The sequence below is a fragment of the Mesoplodon mirus genome (genome assembly GCF_964341445.2).
Source record: "Mesoplodon mirus genome assembly, chromosome: 4".
Taxonomy (NCBI): Eukaryota; Metazoa; Chordata; class Mammalia; order Artiodactyla; family Ziphiidae; genus Mesoplodon; species Mesoplodon mirus.
Genome location: NC_138979.1, coordinates 5164561 through 5180323, shown reverse-complemented (window position 1 = coordinate 5180323; position 15763 = coordinate 5164561). Strand labels below are relative to the sequence as shown.

The 15763-nt window shown below is 42.5% G+C and overlaps 1 protein-coding gene across 1 annotated transcript in view; it reads right to left on the bottom strand.

Annotated features, from left to right (window-relative positions):
• Nucleotides 1-11599, bottom strand: part of ST8SIA6 (ST8 alpha-N-acetyl-neuraminide alpha-2,8-sialyltransferase 6) — a gene marked incomplete at both ends in the record, with an annotated part of 125475 nt that extends 113876 nt beyond the window's left edge. Inside the window, 2 exons of the mRNA XM_082617064.1 lie at nucleotides 10932-11030; nucleotides 11499-11599. Coding sequence (XP_082473190.1) covers nucleotides 10932-11030; nucleotides 11499-11599 — 200 coding nt within the window. The remainder of the gene's footprint in view (nucleotides 1-10931; nucleotides 11031-11498) is intronic.
• Nucleotides 11600-15763: the final 4164 nt, after the last annotated feature.

Here is a 15763-nt window from a genome sequence, read left to right as displayed (position 1 = left end):
TCTTACTGAGTACAGATAAGTATACTGAAGCCGTAACCATCTTCTTAATGGCAAAAGGAGACATGAAACAAGACACCAGGATGCAAGAACACTTCCCTAAAGTTTACTCAAAGCATCAGTTGCTCTTTAAAGAGCCTCTTTTTCGGCCCCCAAATGAGAGGTCGCAGAACCTTTGCACCCTGAAACCACAGAGCAGCTTCTATTAGTGGCTCTAAAAAGAGTAACGTCTCCTGGCAGAGGAGGAGATATATTTATTTCCTTTTCTTCTCGTCACATCCCTTCTGCTGTGTCCTAGCCTCACCTCTCAATATTTCCTCTGTTAGCACCTAATCCTTCAAAATGTTTGTGCTTCTCTATAACTCCTGAAAAAAAAAAAAAAAAAACTTTATTCCTTCCCCAGGCAGTCAGGCTTTGTTTCTGTTGTTTCATCCTAATGCCTGCTGGTTCAAGGAATATGTCTATGAAGGGCACAGTGAATTAATACACAAGTCCAGACAGCGCTAAGGCCACCTTGATTTACATTGCAATGGAACTGCGCTGGGTGCAAACAGTATTGTCTGCTGACTGCTTAATGTCAGCTCTGAAGTCATAAAAAGAAACACCCCGGCTCCTGGTGAAGAGAGGCCCTGTCAAGCAGGCAATGGAGTGATATGAAACAGAAAATTAAATTCCATCTCCAACCATCTCTGAAGTGAGAGTTGGGCCAATCACACACCGTTTCTTCCTGAACTCCTGATCCCCTGTCCACTTACCCTACAAAGCAAAGGAAAGAGCAGAACATTTCTTCATGTCTTGCAGGTTCATCCTGGCTTTGCTGTCCACATGTCGACGTGCCCACAGAAGCCTGGCAGGGACTAAAGGCTGTGTTCTGAAGCCCTCTCTCTGGATTGCCTCCCCCTGGACAATTGTGCCCTGCAGCTTACACCAGACCAGAGCAGCCAAAGACATGACACAGGCACCAGGGAACGAAGGGACTGAAAAAATGTCAATCTGGGAAGCACCATACAACCATTTTCAAACGGGGAACACCAGAAGTGAAGAAATGGAGGAGAACCCCCTGTATACCTTTAAAAGAAGAGATGCAATTAACACATAGGATTGGAAGTAGGGAAGGAGGCAGAATGCAAGACGTAAAGCCTCATTTCAAATGAACCCAGCAACCAGACTCCAAGCACCTTTAAAACATACTGAATTTTCAAAATCAGGACACACAGAGTACCATTACTTCTAAAAGCAAAGAAGTAAAGATACCAATTCTCAAAAGTAACATTTAATAGCCTTCATGTACTTGGAGGGCGGGGTGCAGAGGAAAGGGGTAAAAGGGTGAATAGCAGCTGTTCCAGAGTTATGTGTAGCTCTACAGCCTTTTTTTTTTACAACCTCTAGTTCACGCTCATCTTGAATTTTCTGAAGCTCACAGTTAGGATCCCAGTGTGACAGGAGAGAGGCAACGAGGCCTGATTCTCCCTCTTCAGACTATTTGCGTTCTTACGGAAGTCCACACGTCGACACAAAATGACAACCACACATTCTGATGGCAACAGATAGCTGCTTTAGAAATGTGTCAGGTTGGGAGAGGAAATGTTATTAGCAAGAGGGCATCACATGGAGAAATTACCAGCAGCTGATATAAATCTTCACCCCTGAAACAGAGCAGGTCTAGGGAGAAAAAAAATTAGAGAGGTTTTGATCTTCCTCCCACTGCCTATCTTTATTGACCTGAGCGTGGAGAGCCTGCCCCAACCAGAAAATCAGGTGGCTGCTCCCACACAGGAAGGACCTGCTTCCGGAGGCATTAGGAGCTGGTCTGGCTGCTGCTGTACCAGTGCTTACGCACTGCTGTCTTTCTACAGCCTCTTGAGATGATACCACCATCATAGCATAGCACAGCACAGCATACTACACCATATATTATGTCATTACCATACCATATCATATCATTACCGTATTATACCATACCATATCATACCATACCATATCACATCATTCCACACTATATCACATCATACTATACTGTTTCATTACCATATCATGTCATTTCCATACCATATCATATCATTTATAAAGCAGCACTGAGGGAATGGAAGGCGAAAGAAAGGGAATCAGCCATCTCACACACCCTGGGATGTGAAGGGGGTGGTAGATATGGGGAGAGCCCCAGGAGCCCAGCCCTTTCTGGATTTCCGGTGACATATGTCCCCCACCATCCCTGGCAGCCGCAGAAATCCAGGCTGATTAGGATCCCTCAGGAATATACACACTTTCTGACAGTCATGAGGTCAAGACAGGGTAGCAAGAGATAGCTTTAAGGTCTAGTATGTAAAAAGTCAAATAAGTAAAATTTATGTTACCTGTATTTTGCCAGATTTGTTTTTCAATTCAAATTTTTAAAAAATCAGACATTTGTTTAAGGGCTAAATGGCTCAGCCTCTCATCTGGTGGACGCTCTAAGGAGGGGGATCTTTCAGCCCTTGGTGGGAGCCACTAGGGGTTCAAAGGCATTCTTTCTGATGAGCACAAGGCCAGAGAAAGGACTCCTCATTTGGGGATATATAAATTAAAAAACAGGCCCCCCAGGAAGGATAAATTAGGAGTATGGCATTAACAGATACACACCGCTGTATATAAAATAGATAAGCAACAAGGATTTAATGTATAACACAGGGAACTATATTCAATACCTTGTAATAACCTATGATGGAAGAGAATCTTAAAAGATATATATATATATATATATATATATATATATATCTGAATCACTTTACTATATACCTGAAACTAACACAATACTATAAATCAACTATAGTTCAGTAAAAAAAAATAGGAATAAGAATAATACCTACCTCATCAGTTCTAATGCATGCAATAAATAAATTAACATAAGTAAAAAAAGCCTCCCAAGTTATAAAACTTATTAAAAGATTCTCTAACTTAGAGATAGAACATTATTCTTAAGATGCAGAGAAAAATCATACTTCAGAAAAACATTTACTGTAAGAAACAGAAGAAACCTTTAGAAAGCATTTGCTTCACGTTCTCAAGAATATACAAGAAAATATGAAGAAATGGAAGGTGGGGTTTAAAATGTGACTTAGATGCTTTCTAAGATATAAACTGAGCTGATAAGAAGCAGGCTGAAAGAAGGGAAAAGTTGTAACATCTAAAAATGTAATAGATATACTGTTTTAGACAGGGCAAAACAGAATTGACCCGAAGAGAAAAATAATTCAGGAATGTAGAGGACACATTTGAGAAGCCATACCAGAGAGCAGAGGAAAAGGACAAAGAGAAAAGCAGACTTAGAAAGAGAAGTGAAGTTGTTTACACGGGACCGGGATGGTGGGTAAGAGGTATAGTGACGGAATATAGAAAGTGAAGACTGTCTTCTCAAAATAAAAGCAGACTCTGTGGAACACATCGAATAATCAAAGGTATACTACATAATTTTTTACATTTAAAAATAACCTGGTCAGTGGGTTAAAAATGCTTATAGACAAAATTAATCAAAAGAGGTAGCTGTAAAGACACAGCACTGTGGATTTTTTAAATTTTCAGCTTAAGAAAAAATCCTGACAGGATCCAGTAAAACAATCAAATAGGTTACTTTTGAAGAAATAATATCACCTTTATTTCTCTCTCAGAGTCCTAACAGCCAGAAAATAGAGGAATATCTTACAAAAGTTTTAAGATGAAAATTTTTAAAAAGTGGCGTTGTGATGCAATAATTCACTACTCATGGAAACACTACTATCCACATTCCAAAGCTAAAACTATTAGAAGAAAGAAGACATGCCAACTGACCAAGAAAGGAATGGAAACAAAGAACTAAAGAAATGAGGAGAGGATCATTTAGAGACAAATGTCAAACACTGAAAAGAGAATCTAAATGGTATTTTTAGATTTGTAAGCAATCGTTTAATTCAAATTTAAAAAACAGTAATTTTCAAAGGAGAAAGTATATAATAGAATAATAGTAACTTAATAAAAAGCCCACCCCTTTTGCAATGTGCTAAAAGAAGTTCTAGAAGGAGGAAAGATTTAAATATTTTTAAATGAGAGATGTCCACTTATCTCAGGGTACTAAATATATCAATAAATTATCAATAAATTAATCAATTCAAAAGCAGAATTGACAATAAAAAGTAGATATAAGTGACTTGAATATAGAAAAGTTGAAAACTTCTACAGATTAAATAACCACAGGCATAATTAAATGTTAACTATATTAGAAAGCCAATTTAAATGCATGATAAATAAAAGTTTGATACTTTTGACGCTTATAAACCTCTTGTAAATCAACAAGTAACTAGAATATCTTTATAGTAAAATAGACAAGGCTATGAAGAGCCAATTTAAAAAAAGAAGAAGATGAAGAGGGTGTGGAGAAAAGGGAACCCTCCTACACTGTTGGTGGGAATGTAAGTAAGTTGGTGCAGCCACTATGGAGAACAATATGTTCTTCAGAAAACTAAAAATAGATTTACCATATGATCCAGCAATCCCACTCCTGGGCATATACCCAGACAAAATTATAATTCAAAAAGATACATGCACCCCTATGTTCATGGCAGCACTATTCATAATAGCTAAGACACAGAAGCAACCTAAATGTCCATCAACAGATGAATGGATAAAGAAGATGCAGTACATATATACAATGGAATACTACTCAGCCATAAAAAAGAACAAAATAATGCCATTTGCAGCAACATGGATGCAGCTAGAGATTCTCATACTAAATGAAGTAAATCAGAAAGAGAAAGATAAATACCATATGATATCACTTATATGTGGAATTTAAAATATGGCACAAATGAACCTATCTACGAAACAGAAACAGAATCATAGACATAAAGAACAGACTTGTGGTTGCCGTGGGTGGGGGTGGGGAGAGGGATGAGCTGGGAATTTGGGGTTGCTAGATGCAAACTATTACATTTAGAACGGATAAACAACAGGGTCCTACTGTATAGCACAGGGAACTATCAATATATCCAATCTAGTGGGATAAACCATAATGGAAAAGATATTAAAAAAAGAATATCTGTATGTGTAAAACTGAGTCACTTTGCTGAACAGCAGAGATTGGCACAACTTTATAAATCAACTATACTTCAATTTTAAAAATTTTTAAGTAATAAAATATTTAAAAGAAGATGTAAATAGTCAACAAACATCTTAAAAACTAAACACAATGGTAAACAAATAAATACATATTAAGACAACAGTGAAATACTATTCTTGAGTATGAAATTTTAAAAAGTGAAAAGAAACTCTAATGCACAGAACTAGCAAGAATTTGAGACAATGGTCACTCTCATATACTGCCTACAAAAGAATAAATTGGAACAACTATTGTTGTTGGACAAGTCATAGCAACATTTTCACATTTTCACATATTCTTTGATCAAGCCCCTCCACTTCTAGGAATTTATCTGAATAATTAAAATTGTGTGTAAGGCTATAAATTTGTTCATATTAGAGTACACATCAAAATCAAAAATAATAAACAACTGAAGTGACCAAAGGGAAGAATAAATTACAGTACGTGCATACGTTCAAACACCATGCTCTAAAAATTATGTTGCAGAAGAATACTAATGACATGAAGAAAAGCTCAGATGTTGTTAAAAAAAAAAAACGTTACTAATCCATACCAAAATATGCATAGCAAAATTACTAGATATGTGCATATAAAACTACTGAAAATATGAATACTAGCATTTTTTTCGACATTGAAATGACAGGTGGTTTTCCTTTTCGGTGTGTTCATCTAAAAACATACAATAAAATCTCTGCAGTAATACTCCCTACAATAATATGAGTTGGATATAACATGACTGACTTTTGATGTCTGCCCTTTACTGAACCCCAGTTCTCAAGAGGGACAAATCAAGTTCTGCTGCAGGGAGAAAGGGTCACAGGGAATGGAAAGAAAGGTCATTAATGGAAATAGCAGGCAAACCTCTCTAGGAAAGCAGAGAAGTGGAAGTAGGGTTCCCACAACTCTGGTGGACTTGTAGTCCAGTCCTCCCAGACGGGCCAGTGAAAGAGGCACCAACTCAGCAGGACATTCAAAGAACAGTGGCTTCTATCCAGAAAGTCCCAGCCAGCCACAGGATCCTGAATCATCACTGTGGATATTAAAGCCAAAATGGACACTGCCACTAAAAGATGGCAAACCATAACCTAGACCTAGATAATTCCCATGGAGGGACCCTGGAATTCCAAGCCAGATAGTTACACGCACTTGCTCTGGCCATGTCATTAATGTCACAATAATCCAATCTCTCATGTCTAATGACTGAATATTTGGGAGCTCACTTATAACATTATGGCAGGATTTTATTTGGTGTCTTTTATAATCAAAAATGAAATTAATATTATTTAAGAACACATATTAAATTAATACTTAAGAAAAAAAAATTCCAACCACTTGGAAATTTAAAAGTAGTCTCCTAAAAGACAGGCTGAAAGCTAGGCCTCTTGCACCAAACAGACAAGCTGTGAATGCAAAGGAAAAGTTCGTGAAGGAAGTTAAAACTGCTACTCTGGGGGTGGGAGAGACTACTTTCCTAAAGAACTATGGACGTAAAATTAAAATGTTCTAATGTAATTATAAATAATTTAGAATATATTTTTAAAAACCAAAACATTATGTATCCAAATTTACAGAACAGGTGCAAAGCTGCATTCAAAGGAAAATGCATAGTAGTAAATATTGTTGTTACAAAGAAAAAGGGAAAAATCGATAAATGAAGCATTCACTTCAAAACATTAAGTTGGAAAAAAAGGAATGATATTTTAAGATTAAAAAAACACAAAGAAAAAAAAAACCAAACAACCCCCCTCAAAAAAAACAAAAGCAACACATAAAGGAAATAGAACACGGAAATACATCAGAAGTGAGAAATAAATCCAAGAGCTGTTTGTTTGAAAAACAAACAAACCAATGATGCAGATTGACAAAGTTTACTAGAAAGAGAAACAATCCATTGTGATGGGGTCATATTTTGAGAATTGTTAGTATATTTTTCTCTTTTGTCTTTCTGACTTTGACATGACTTTTCCCTAGTTATTTTGAAGCATTCTTTGGAGGAGTATAAAGAGATAAAGACTTTTTCCTAAAAGAATGCAAAGAGAAAGAATAAGGTAATATTCAGCTTTGGACAAGCGGAATAGGATGTGCTACAGCCCCAAGAAAAGATTCTCTAAATTCCTCCCATTATGCCTCTTTAGCACATTAACTACCTTACCTGCAAGACTCAGCTCCTGGAGCTTTCCCAATTTTTTTTTTTACTCCCAGTCCCCACAATGTACCCTTAAGGCTCAGGTTTGAGTCAGGACAATAAAAAAGAAACTATGATGCAGGGGAAGCCTGCACATTTCCAGCCTAGAGCAAAGATGGAAAGAGAAGAAAGAAAGGAAAGAGAGAGGGCTTCCCTAGTGGCGCAGTGGTTGAGAGTCCGCCTGCCGATGCAGGGGACACGGGTTCATGTCCCGGTCTGGGAAGATCCCACATGCCGCGGAGCGGCTGGGCCCGTGAGCCATGGCCGCTGAGCCTGCGCGTCTGGAGCCTGTGCTTCGCAACGGGAGAGGCCACAACAATGAGAGGCCCACGTACCGCAAAAAAAAAAAAAAAGAAAGGAAAGAGAGAGCTTTGGCTTGGAGAAAGGTGAGGGTAACAACAAGGGTAGATGGGGCTTTGTCTCCTCCCCCAATTAGGACTCTGGATCACTTCTTGGGCAGTCTTCCACTGCGAAACTAACTTAACACAGGGTCGCATCCACTTTGTGGGGCAAACAGAGGGAGGTCCTGATACTTAAGTTTCCTGAACCAGCCTTGGTTCGTGTATCTTTAGATAGGGCCCAAAAATAGTGGGCAGACTGGCTAGAACTAGCCAGCTAGAGCTGGGTGAGGTAGCAGAGGACAACTCAGGATGGAACCAGAAGAGAATCTTCACCGGATCCCTGAAATGTAGCATTAATGGGAGCTCAGGTGAGACCAATACAGTGGAGAGTACCAGCAGGTGGAAGGCCTGAGGGAGAAGACTGAGCCACAGACTGCAGCTTTCATCACTGGCTATCATCAGGGTACCCATCCAGCAGATGGGAAATGGACGACATCCCCTTGGAGGGTAGAGGGTCAAAGGACACCAGGATCATGAACGCCACCTCTTAACTCTACCACCGCACCTCAGCCCCTCTCCCCCTTAGATCTGGGTATCATCTGAAAGTCAGAAAAGATGGTGGAAACAATCTGAAAGAGTGAGCATTTGCTCCCAGAGAGAGTAAACATACCAGAAAGAGTTGCTTAAGTTGGCACATCTGACTAAGCTTTAACCTGGACACACACACACACACACACACACACACACACACACACACACGCTCCATATTGCCCAGCACCTGTGAAAGACTACACAGCAGGGAGATTAAGAGTATGGGATTCTGGATCCACATGGCCTGGGTCTGACTCCTGGGTCCACAGTTTGTCAACTCTGTGACTTTGGGCAGTTGACTCCATCGGCCTGTGCCTGTTTCCTCACCTATAAAGTGAGGATCTTAAGAGTTTCTCTTAGTATTTTTTGAAGATTAAGCGAGTTAATAAATGTAAAGGACTTAGATCAGTGTCCACAATAAGCATTCAGTAAATGCTGTCTATCCTTATTGCTTTTAGTATTATGATTATACTATTACTTATACCTTCTACCTACAGCTGGGGCTCTTGGAAGAAGATCAGACCAGCTACAGAAAAATCAAAATTATAATTTCTCTACACAACCGAGTAGTAGTAGGGATTAAAATTTGCACCCCTGCCACGTAAATCATCCATCATAAATGATAAAGGGGATATAAAGTAGATCAAAAGACAAGTTTTGAAAAATACAACAGAATGGTACAAAATTAAAAACCTTAATAAAATGGACCACATTCCGAAAAAAATATGAATTACCTGTATTAGCTCAAGAAGTATGCCAAGCAGAAAGAAGTACGCCAAAAGAAGCTGAAAAATTCATCCAAAAATTACCTCCAAAAAGGCCTATGACCAGATAATTTAATTAGTACATTCTTTCTAAGTCTTCCCTAGGGACAACACCAGAATGTATAACAGTACCAGGACTTGGAAAAAGATGCAATGCTCCCCAATTCACTGGAAAACTACTACCTATAATACACAACCCTGCATAAAGTAAAAGTACAGGCTAATATTTTTCTCTAAAGCTTTGTTACCCAAGGATCTCTCAGTGCCCCTGATACGCTGTGAGATTCCAGTAGGAGGCTGCAGAAGGCAATGTCGTGCTGCACTTCAAGATTCCTTCTGGGATCCCCCAAACCCTTCTGATGGTCATGCAGGAACTACACCAGAGCCTTAAGCCACGCAGTCAGAAAATTAAGATGGTCCAAGATCCAAGAATACACAGAAAGATACACAGGGGAAAAGGGATTTACAAGACATAGAGGAAAAGAGACAGTATACAAAATGGGAAAAACAGGGACTTCCCTGGTGGTGCAGTGGTTAAGAATCCACCTGTCAATGCAGGGGACACGGGTTCGTGCCCTGGTCCGGGAAGATCCCACATGCCGCAGAGCAACTAAGCCCGTGCGCCACAACTACTGAGCCTGCGCTCTAGAGCCCGTGAGCCACAACTACTGAAGCCAGTGCACCTAGAGCCCGTGCTCTGCAACGGGAGAAGCCACGCGATGAGAAGCCTGCGCACTGCAACGAAGAGTAGCCCCTGCTCACCGCAACTAGAGAAAGCCTGCGTGCAGCAACGAAGACCCAATGCAGCAAAAAATAAATAAATAAAATAAATAAATTTATTAAAGGAAGCAAAAATAGTAGCAAGGCTGAGGCTCAAAGCAGTAGATCCTGCTGGTGAAAATGTAAAATGGTTCAACCCATCCAGGAAGCAACTGGCCAAATGTATTGAGTACCTAAAATGTACATACTCTTTGATCTAATCATTCAACTTCTATCAATCCACCTCAGAGAACTGAAAATGCAGATAAAGATTTACATACAAGGATGTACTTCACAGAATTATTAATAGCAAACAAAACAAAACAGGAAACAATCTAAGTGTCCAAAAATAAAAGTTATATAGATTATGGTGCATTCATACGATGAATTATGCAACAATTAAAAGCAATGTTTTGCAAAAAAACATTGTAATAACACTTATGTCTGATTTTTAGGGAAAAAAGGCAGAACAAAATACAATGTACAATCTTAAGTATATTTCATAAATACATGTACATGGGAAAAACTCCTGGAAGAATATAAACCAAAACCTTAATATGATCTCTGGGTGGTGGGACTCCGAGTGAATATTTTTAAATCCATTTCTCATGTCATCTAACTTTCTGCACTAAGAATGGATTTTTTTACGACAGGTTAAAAAGAAAAGATAAAACCCAAATAATTATTGCACATGGATAAATACTCCTAGGAGTAACAAAGAAAAAAATTGTCTCCATTCAGCAAGGACAAAAACATTCTCAACACTGAGCACAGAATTCCACGCTCCCAAACGTGAATCTTACACCGGTGCACTTGAAAGCATAAAGACATAAAGCAAACCAACCAAACCTCTCGAGAGACAGGCAGAGCTGCTCCTCGAGGTTTTCAGCACACCATTATCGCGAGGGGAACTCAGCACCTATTTTTTTCAAAGTGCAGCTGCTTTCGTATCTCCGTTGGTTCGAAGAACATCCACATCGAGGGACAGGCTTTACAGGGGAAGGCTGAGGGAGTGTGAGAGTTACACGCGCGCGTAGGCACACATATCCTCTCTCTCTCTCTCAAATCCACTCAATCGTGTGGTCCCAACCAGACACCTCGAAGCGAGCCCCGCGGTGCAGCCGCGCCCCATCCCCGAGCCGCGGCCGCGGAGCCCCCTCCCTCCGGCCGCCCGGCGCCGCGGGTACCTGTTCGTGGTGCGCGGGGGCCGGGTCGGCGGGCTCCCGGGCGTCCTCGGCGCGGCGCGGGTGCCGTGGATGGCCTCCCTGCTTTCCTCCACCAAGAACCTGCACAGCCGGGAAGCAAACTAAGTTGGGGAGCAGTTGGCTGGCAGGCTCGGCCTCTCGCTCGCAGCCCAGCGGCCGGGACTTCCTCGCGCGCGCCCTGGCTCCCGGCGCAGCTCCCAAACCCCGGAGTTTGCGAAGAGGCTCGGGGCGGGAAGAAAGGGAAAGCGCGGACCCGCGAGGAGAGCCCGGGTGACCGACGGGGAACCCGACGGCAGGTCCGGCGCCGCAGCTCCCTCACCGCCCTGACCGGTCCCCCGGCGCCCCAGCCGGTGCCCGGCCGCGGCTAGCGTCGCCCCTCCGATACCCGCCACTCACCCAGCCCGCCTCGCGGACGCCACCATCCCACCCCACCCTCAGGCCGCCGCTGCCCGTCGGCTCGTCCTCACAGCGGCCGAAAGTCCGCGCGCCCGAGAGGAACGAGGGGAGGGGTCGGCCGGGGCCCCCACGAGGCGCGCGGCGGTGGGTTACCTGGGGCGGGCGGGCGCGTCGGTCGAGCACCAGAGCAGGCGCAGCAGCAGCAGCAGGAGGAGGCTGGCGAGCAGGGCGAGCAGCGCGCCTCCCGGCCGCATCCTGAGCCACGGGCGCAGCCGCCGCCGCCGCCGCCGCCGCTGCCCCGGCGAAGCGCAGCCCGGGCGGCCCCGACTCGCGGCTCCCGCCGCCGCCGCCGCAGCCGCAGCCACGCACACCTCCAGCGTTCAAGGCGGCGGGGAGGGGCGGCGGCGCGCGCCCCCGGCCCGGCTCGCCCGATCTCGGCGGGCGGAGGTAGCCGCCGCGGCCCGGCTCTCTCCCCCGGCTCCCGCCCAGCCCCGGATCGCTGTGGCAGCCCGGCTGGCAGTGGCGAGGGGCCCAGCTCGCCTCCTCTCCTCCCGGAGGCGCTCGGCGCTGCTGCGGGCTCTGGTCGTCGCCGCCGCCACCGCCACCGCGCGGGGTCACCTGAAGGTTGGGGCTCGGGAGCTGGACGCCGTGCTGCTTGGGCTCCAACTTTCCTGCGCCCTCACCTGCCCCTGGGCGGCCGCGCGCTCTTCCCCAAAGCCCACGCAGCCCGCCCAGGCGGACCACACCTGGCTCTGCGCCCCTGCGGAGGAGAGCGAGGGCTCGGAGAGGCGGAAGAAGAAGAAGGGAAGGGCCCACTTCCAAAACTTTGAAAACGGAGTAGTCGCTCTGCTGGATCGTCCCACGCGCAGAGACTGCTAGGGACTTCCAAGCACCTCCCCTTGCTTGAAGGCAGATTCAGAGGGACGGCGAATGGATTTCCGGGGGGCCAGGCCGTCCCTACGGGTCGGGCAAACTACCGCGTCCCCTGCCCGTTCCTGTGAAGAGCTTCCTTGGACCAACTGCCTGCCCCATTCCTCTGTGTTACCAATGGCCGCGCGTGGCTGTATCTATTGATCTAGGGCCGCTTTTGCGCTGCAAGGACAGAATTGAGTCGTGGTCCCAAAGATCAGACGGCCCAGAGAGCCGGAAATGTTGACTCTCTGGCCCTTTCCAGAACAAGTTGTCAGACCCCTGCTCTAATTCATATTGGGCTGGATCATATTGGTTAGCATCTCATTGATTAGTTAGTATCTCATGTATTATACTAGAGGAGAGTGATCCCATGACAGCGTGATATAGTCTGGCTTCCCAGTTATTTATCCGGGCGTGGGCCTCTCCTCTTTCGGCCCTAAGCTATTCTGTCTGCGCGTGGCCCCAGGGCCCACTGTGCAACCTCCCTGGGTTTTGCCCCTGACTCTGAACCCTGGAGGAACATCCATAAACCCTAAACTCCCCGGTGGTTATATGGGGGCTCACTGGACTATTCCATCTGCTTTTGTATATATTTTTCCAAAAGCAACCCTTGGACTCTACCACCTTGCCAAGACCTTGATAAAGGTGCTTTCAAAGGTTTTAGTGTCCTCAGTAACAAATATATTTCAACTGAGCTCTCCTAGAAGCATAAGGTCTTAACCTGAAAAACCAATGTGAGAGCCTGTGAGAAGCCAGCAGCCCAGACAGCTCAATAAAGCTGTCGCCAGTGATTTCATCTCAGAAGAAATCACAGCATATATCAAGAAGAGAAATGTGAGGCTGCCTAGTTCCTTTCTACTAATTCTGCATTTACTCCAGTTTAAAATACTTGCGTGAAAACGCACCAGAACTTTGCACATAGCAGTTGATCAATAAATGTTTGGTCAATGAATAAAACGCCTCAGAATTAATGCTCTTCTTAAAGAGAAAAAGAAAAAAACCCTGAAAATAAATGTGACTAGAAGTAGGATTTCCTTCCATAGCTCACTATTCCTATTAAAATATGTATTAATCGATAAAGGAGAAGTTGCTACTTTTACTTAAGACTGACATTTTTAGGGATCCAGCTGCTTATCTGAGGATGGGTATGATAAAGTAGTGCTATCTTCAGCTGGTGCTAAAATAATAAAGTAATCCAATTCTATGTGTTTGAAAGTTTAAGCACTATTAGATAAGTAGGATAGGGTACAATTATCTTGAAAATGGAAAAGGTGTCTGGATTTGGAAGATAGTCTGAATTTTCTTTCTCTTAGAGCTGAAGAATTGTGCAGACAACTCACGCTGAAGATGGTTTCCAGAAAAAAAGTAAAGGGCATTATTGTATCAGCCAGGAAGCTGCAATTTCACCTAATTTACTAAAGTTTAATATTTCAGCACAACTGGGCTCAAGGCAACAGCAGAAGAGTCAACCTTGCACTGGGCTCCCTAAACACCCTTTCTGCAAATGAAGTTACTTTTTATCAAGCCAATGGCTATCAGCAGGAGACTCGCAAAAGCCCATTTTAATTGGAAAACCAAGTGTAAATTTGCAATGGGAATTCTGAACCCAGTGTTAAAATTTGACAGTAGGGATCTTTACCACAAGGTTTGTAATTGAAGACGTGGGTTGGTAAAATATGAATTATCTTGCTTATCCTTGAGAGATCAAAGAACCTGACAAAAACAGGATTCTTTAAATATTATCAGCCACAGAACCAATACTGGGAAAATGTGCATTTGGTCACTTAACATTCATAGGTTTGACCAGCAGCCCCAAATATCTGAACCCTCAGAAACTCAGGCTGGTGTGCAGAAGCCCCATCTGTTGTGTGAACCTACCTCTCCCAGCTTTCCCAGCATCTGCCTCTCATTTTGCCTTTGTTATTTTTTTATTTGTCATCAGGAGTGCCTTTACTTTCATCAAATAACTTACAAAAAAAATATTGGGAAGTTTTGATATATAAAAAATGTCCAAGTCATTGAAAATCTTCCTGGAAGTTGGGGTTTCTCATTTTTGGGTATAAGGTTTGAAATATTTTCAAATGCATGGATTGAAGGATTCATGAAAAATCCCAAATATCAAGTGTCTACTATATCTACTAGAATACACAAGTGGAAACTTTCAATACAGGGAAAGGAAGGAGTACTGTGAGAAACAGAGAAAACTGATGCACCAAAGAATTTTTCATTCATTTGGGTGACATTTTCATCTCCCTGTTTAGAAAGAATGGTTTCTGATGTCTTCAGGCTGCTTGATTGGTTTTAGTAATATTAGAGATTTGTGAGGACTGCAGGACAATGGCACACTCATAAATATTAAACTACCCCTTGGGGGGGAGGAAATTCATAAGGATAGTGTAACCAAGGCTACATATTTTCAGTAAATCAGAGGATATAAATAAAAGTAGAAATAACTTCAAGAAATCAACAACCTTGTGGGGGGGAGCTACGTTTTCAAATATGTTTTGTTACAGATTTTTCCCGTTACTAATTGAATATTTTAAAAATTGAAGAAATTCCATGTATAAAGTCACTTTAAAGATAAGAACACCTAGGATGATACACAAATTCCATTTGGGATATATATATATATATATATAGAACAATTGGTAGTATAACTAAAATTACAAAACAAAAAAATAAAGTTATTATTCACAGTATAAAATAGACGTTAATATATAAAACATCTTAATGTCTAAATCTCCTTTCCCTGAAGTCCACTTAAAAGATCATAAAGGACCAAAAAAGAGAGATGGAAACTCCGCATTTATCCTGAAACTATAAAATGGCTACAATCCCGTTCCACAAGCCCCCAGAATGCCTACTAAAGATGAACTAATTGGACGAGAATACCAAGTTCAAGACTCATCTCCCCTATTTATGACTTAGATTTGTGGAAAAGAAATGGAAAAGTTTTTGAAGGTCCAACTAACACTCAATTTGGAAGAGCAAAGGCTGGGAGTAGGACCCAACAAAGATGAGTAGCCATCAGTGGGAACGGCCAGGGCTACCATGTTAAAAGAAACATGGTGACCAATATTTCTGCTTTTCACTGAATACAGCTTTCTAGCCATTCCATTTAGGAATGATGACCTAGAGATACTGCTAATCTTGAAGAGAGGTGCTGCTAAAGAATTTTCCAGCTAACGATTAAAGTCAATTTACTAAAGAAAAATGAGCACCTATTCAATAAATAAATGGTTTTTATACCGAATTAGCCTGTCCCAGACTATCCTGCCTAATTCCAGAGTTTGCAAGACTGGGTAGAACTCCAGTTGTTTCAACAAAATTGGAGGGTGGGTGCTGTGTGTGCTTAGATAATATAGCCAAGCCTGCCATATTTCTCTCCTCAACTTCTCTTCCCCACCTCTTCATTCCATACAACCTAAACTATAAGCAGATAAATAATGAAACAAAAATATCCAATAGCAAGTCCTTAATGCAAAACTAAATTTCAACAAGTAGGC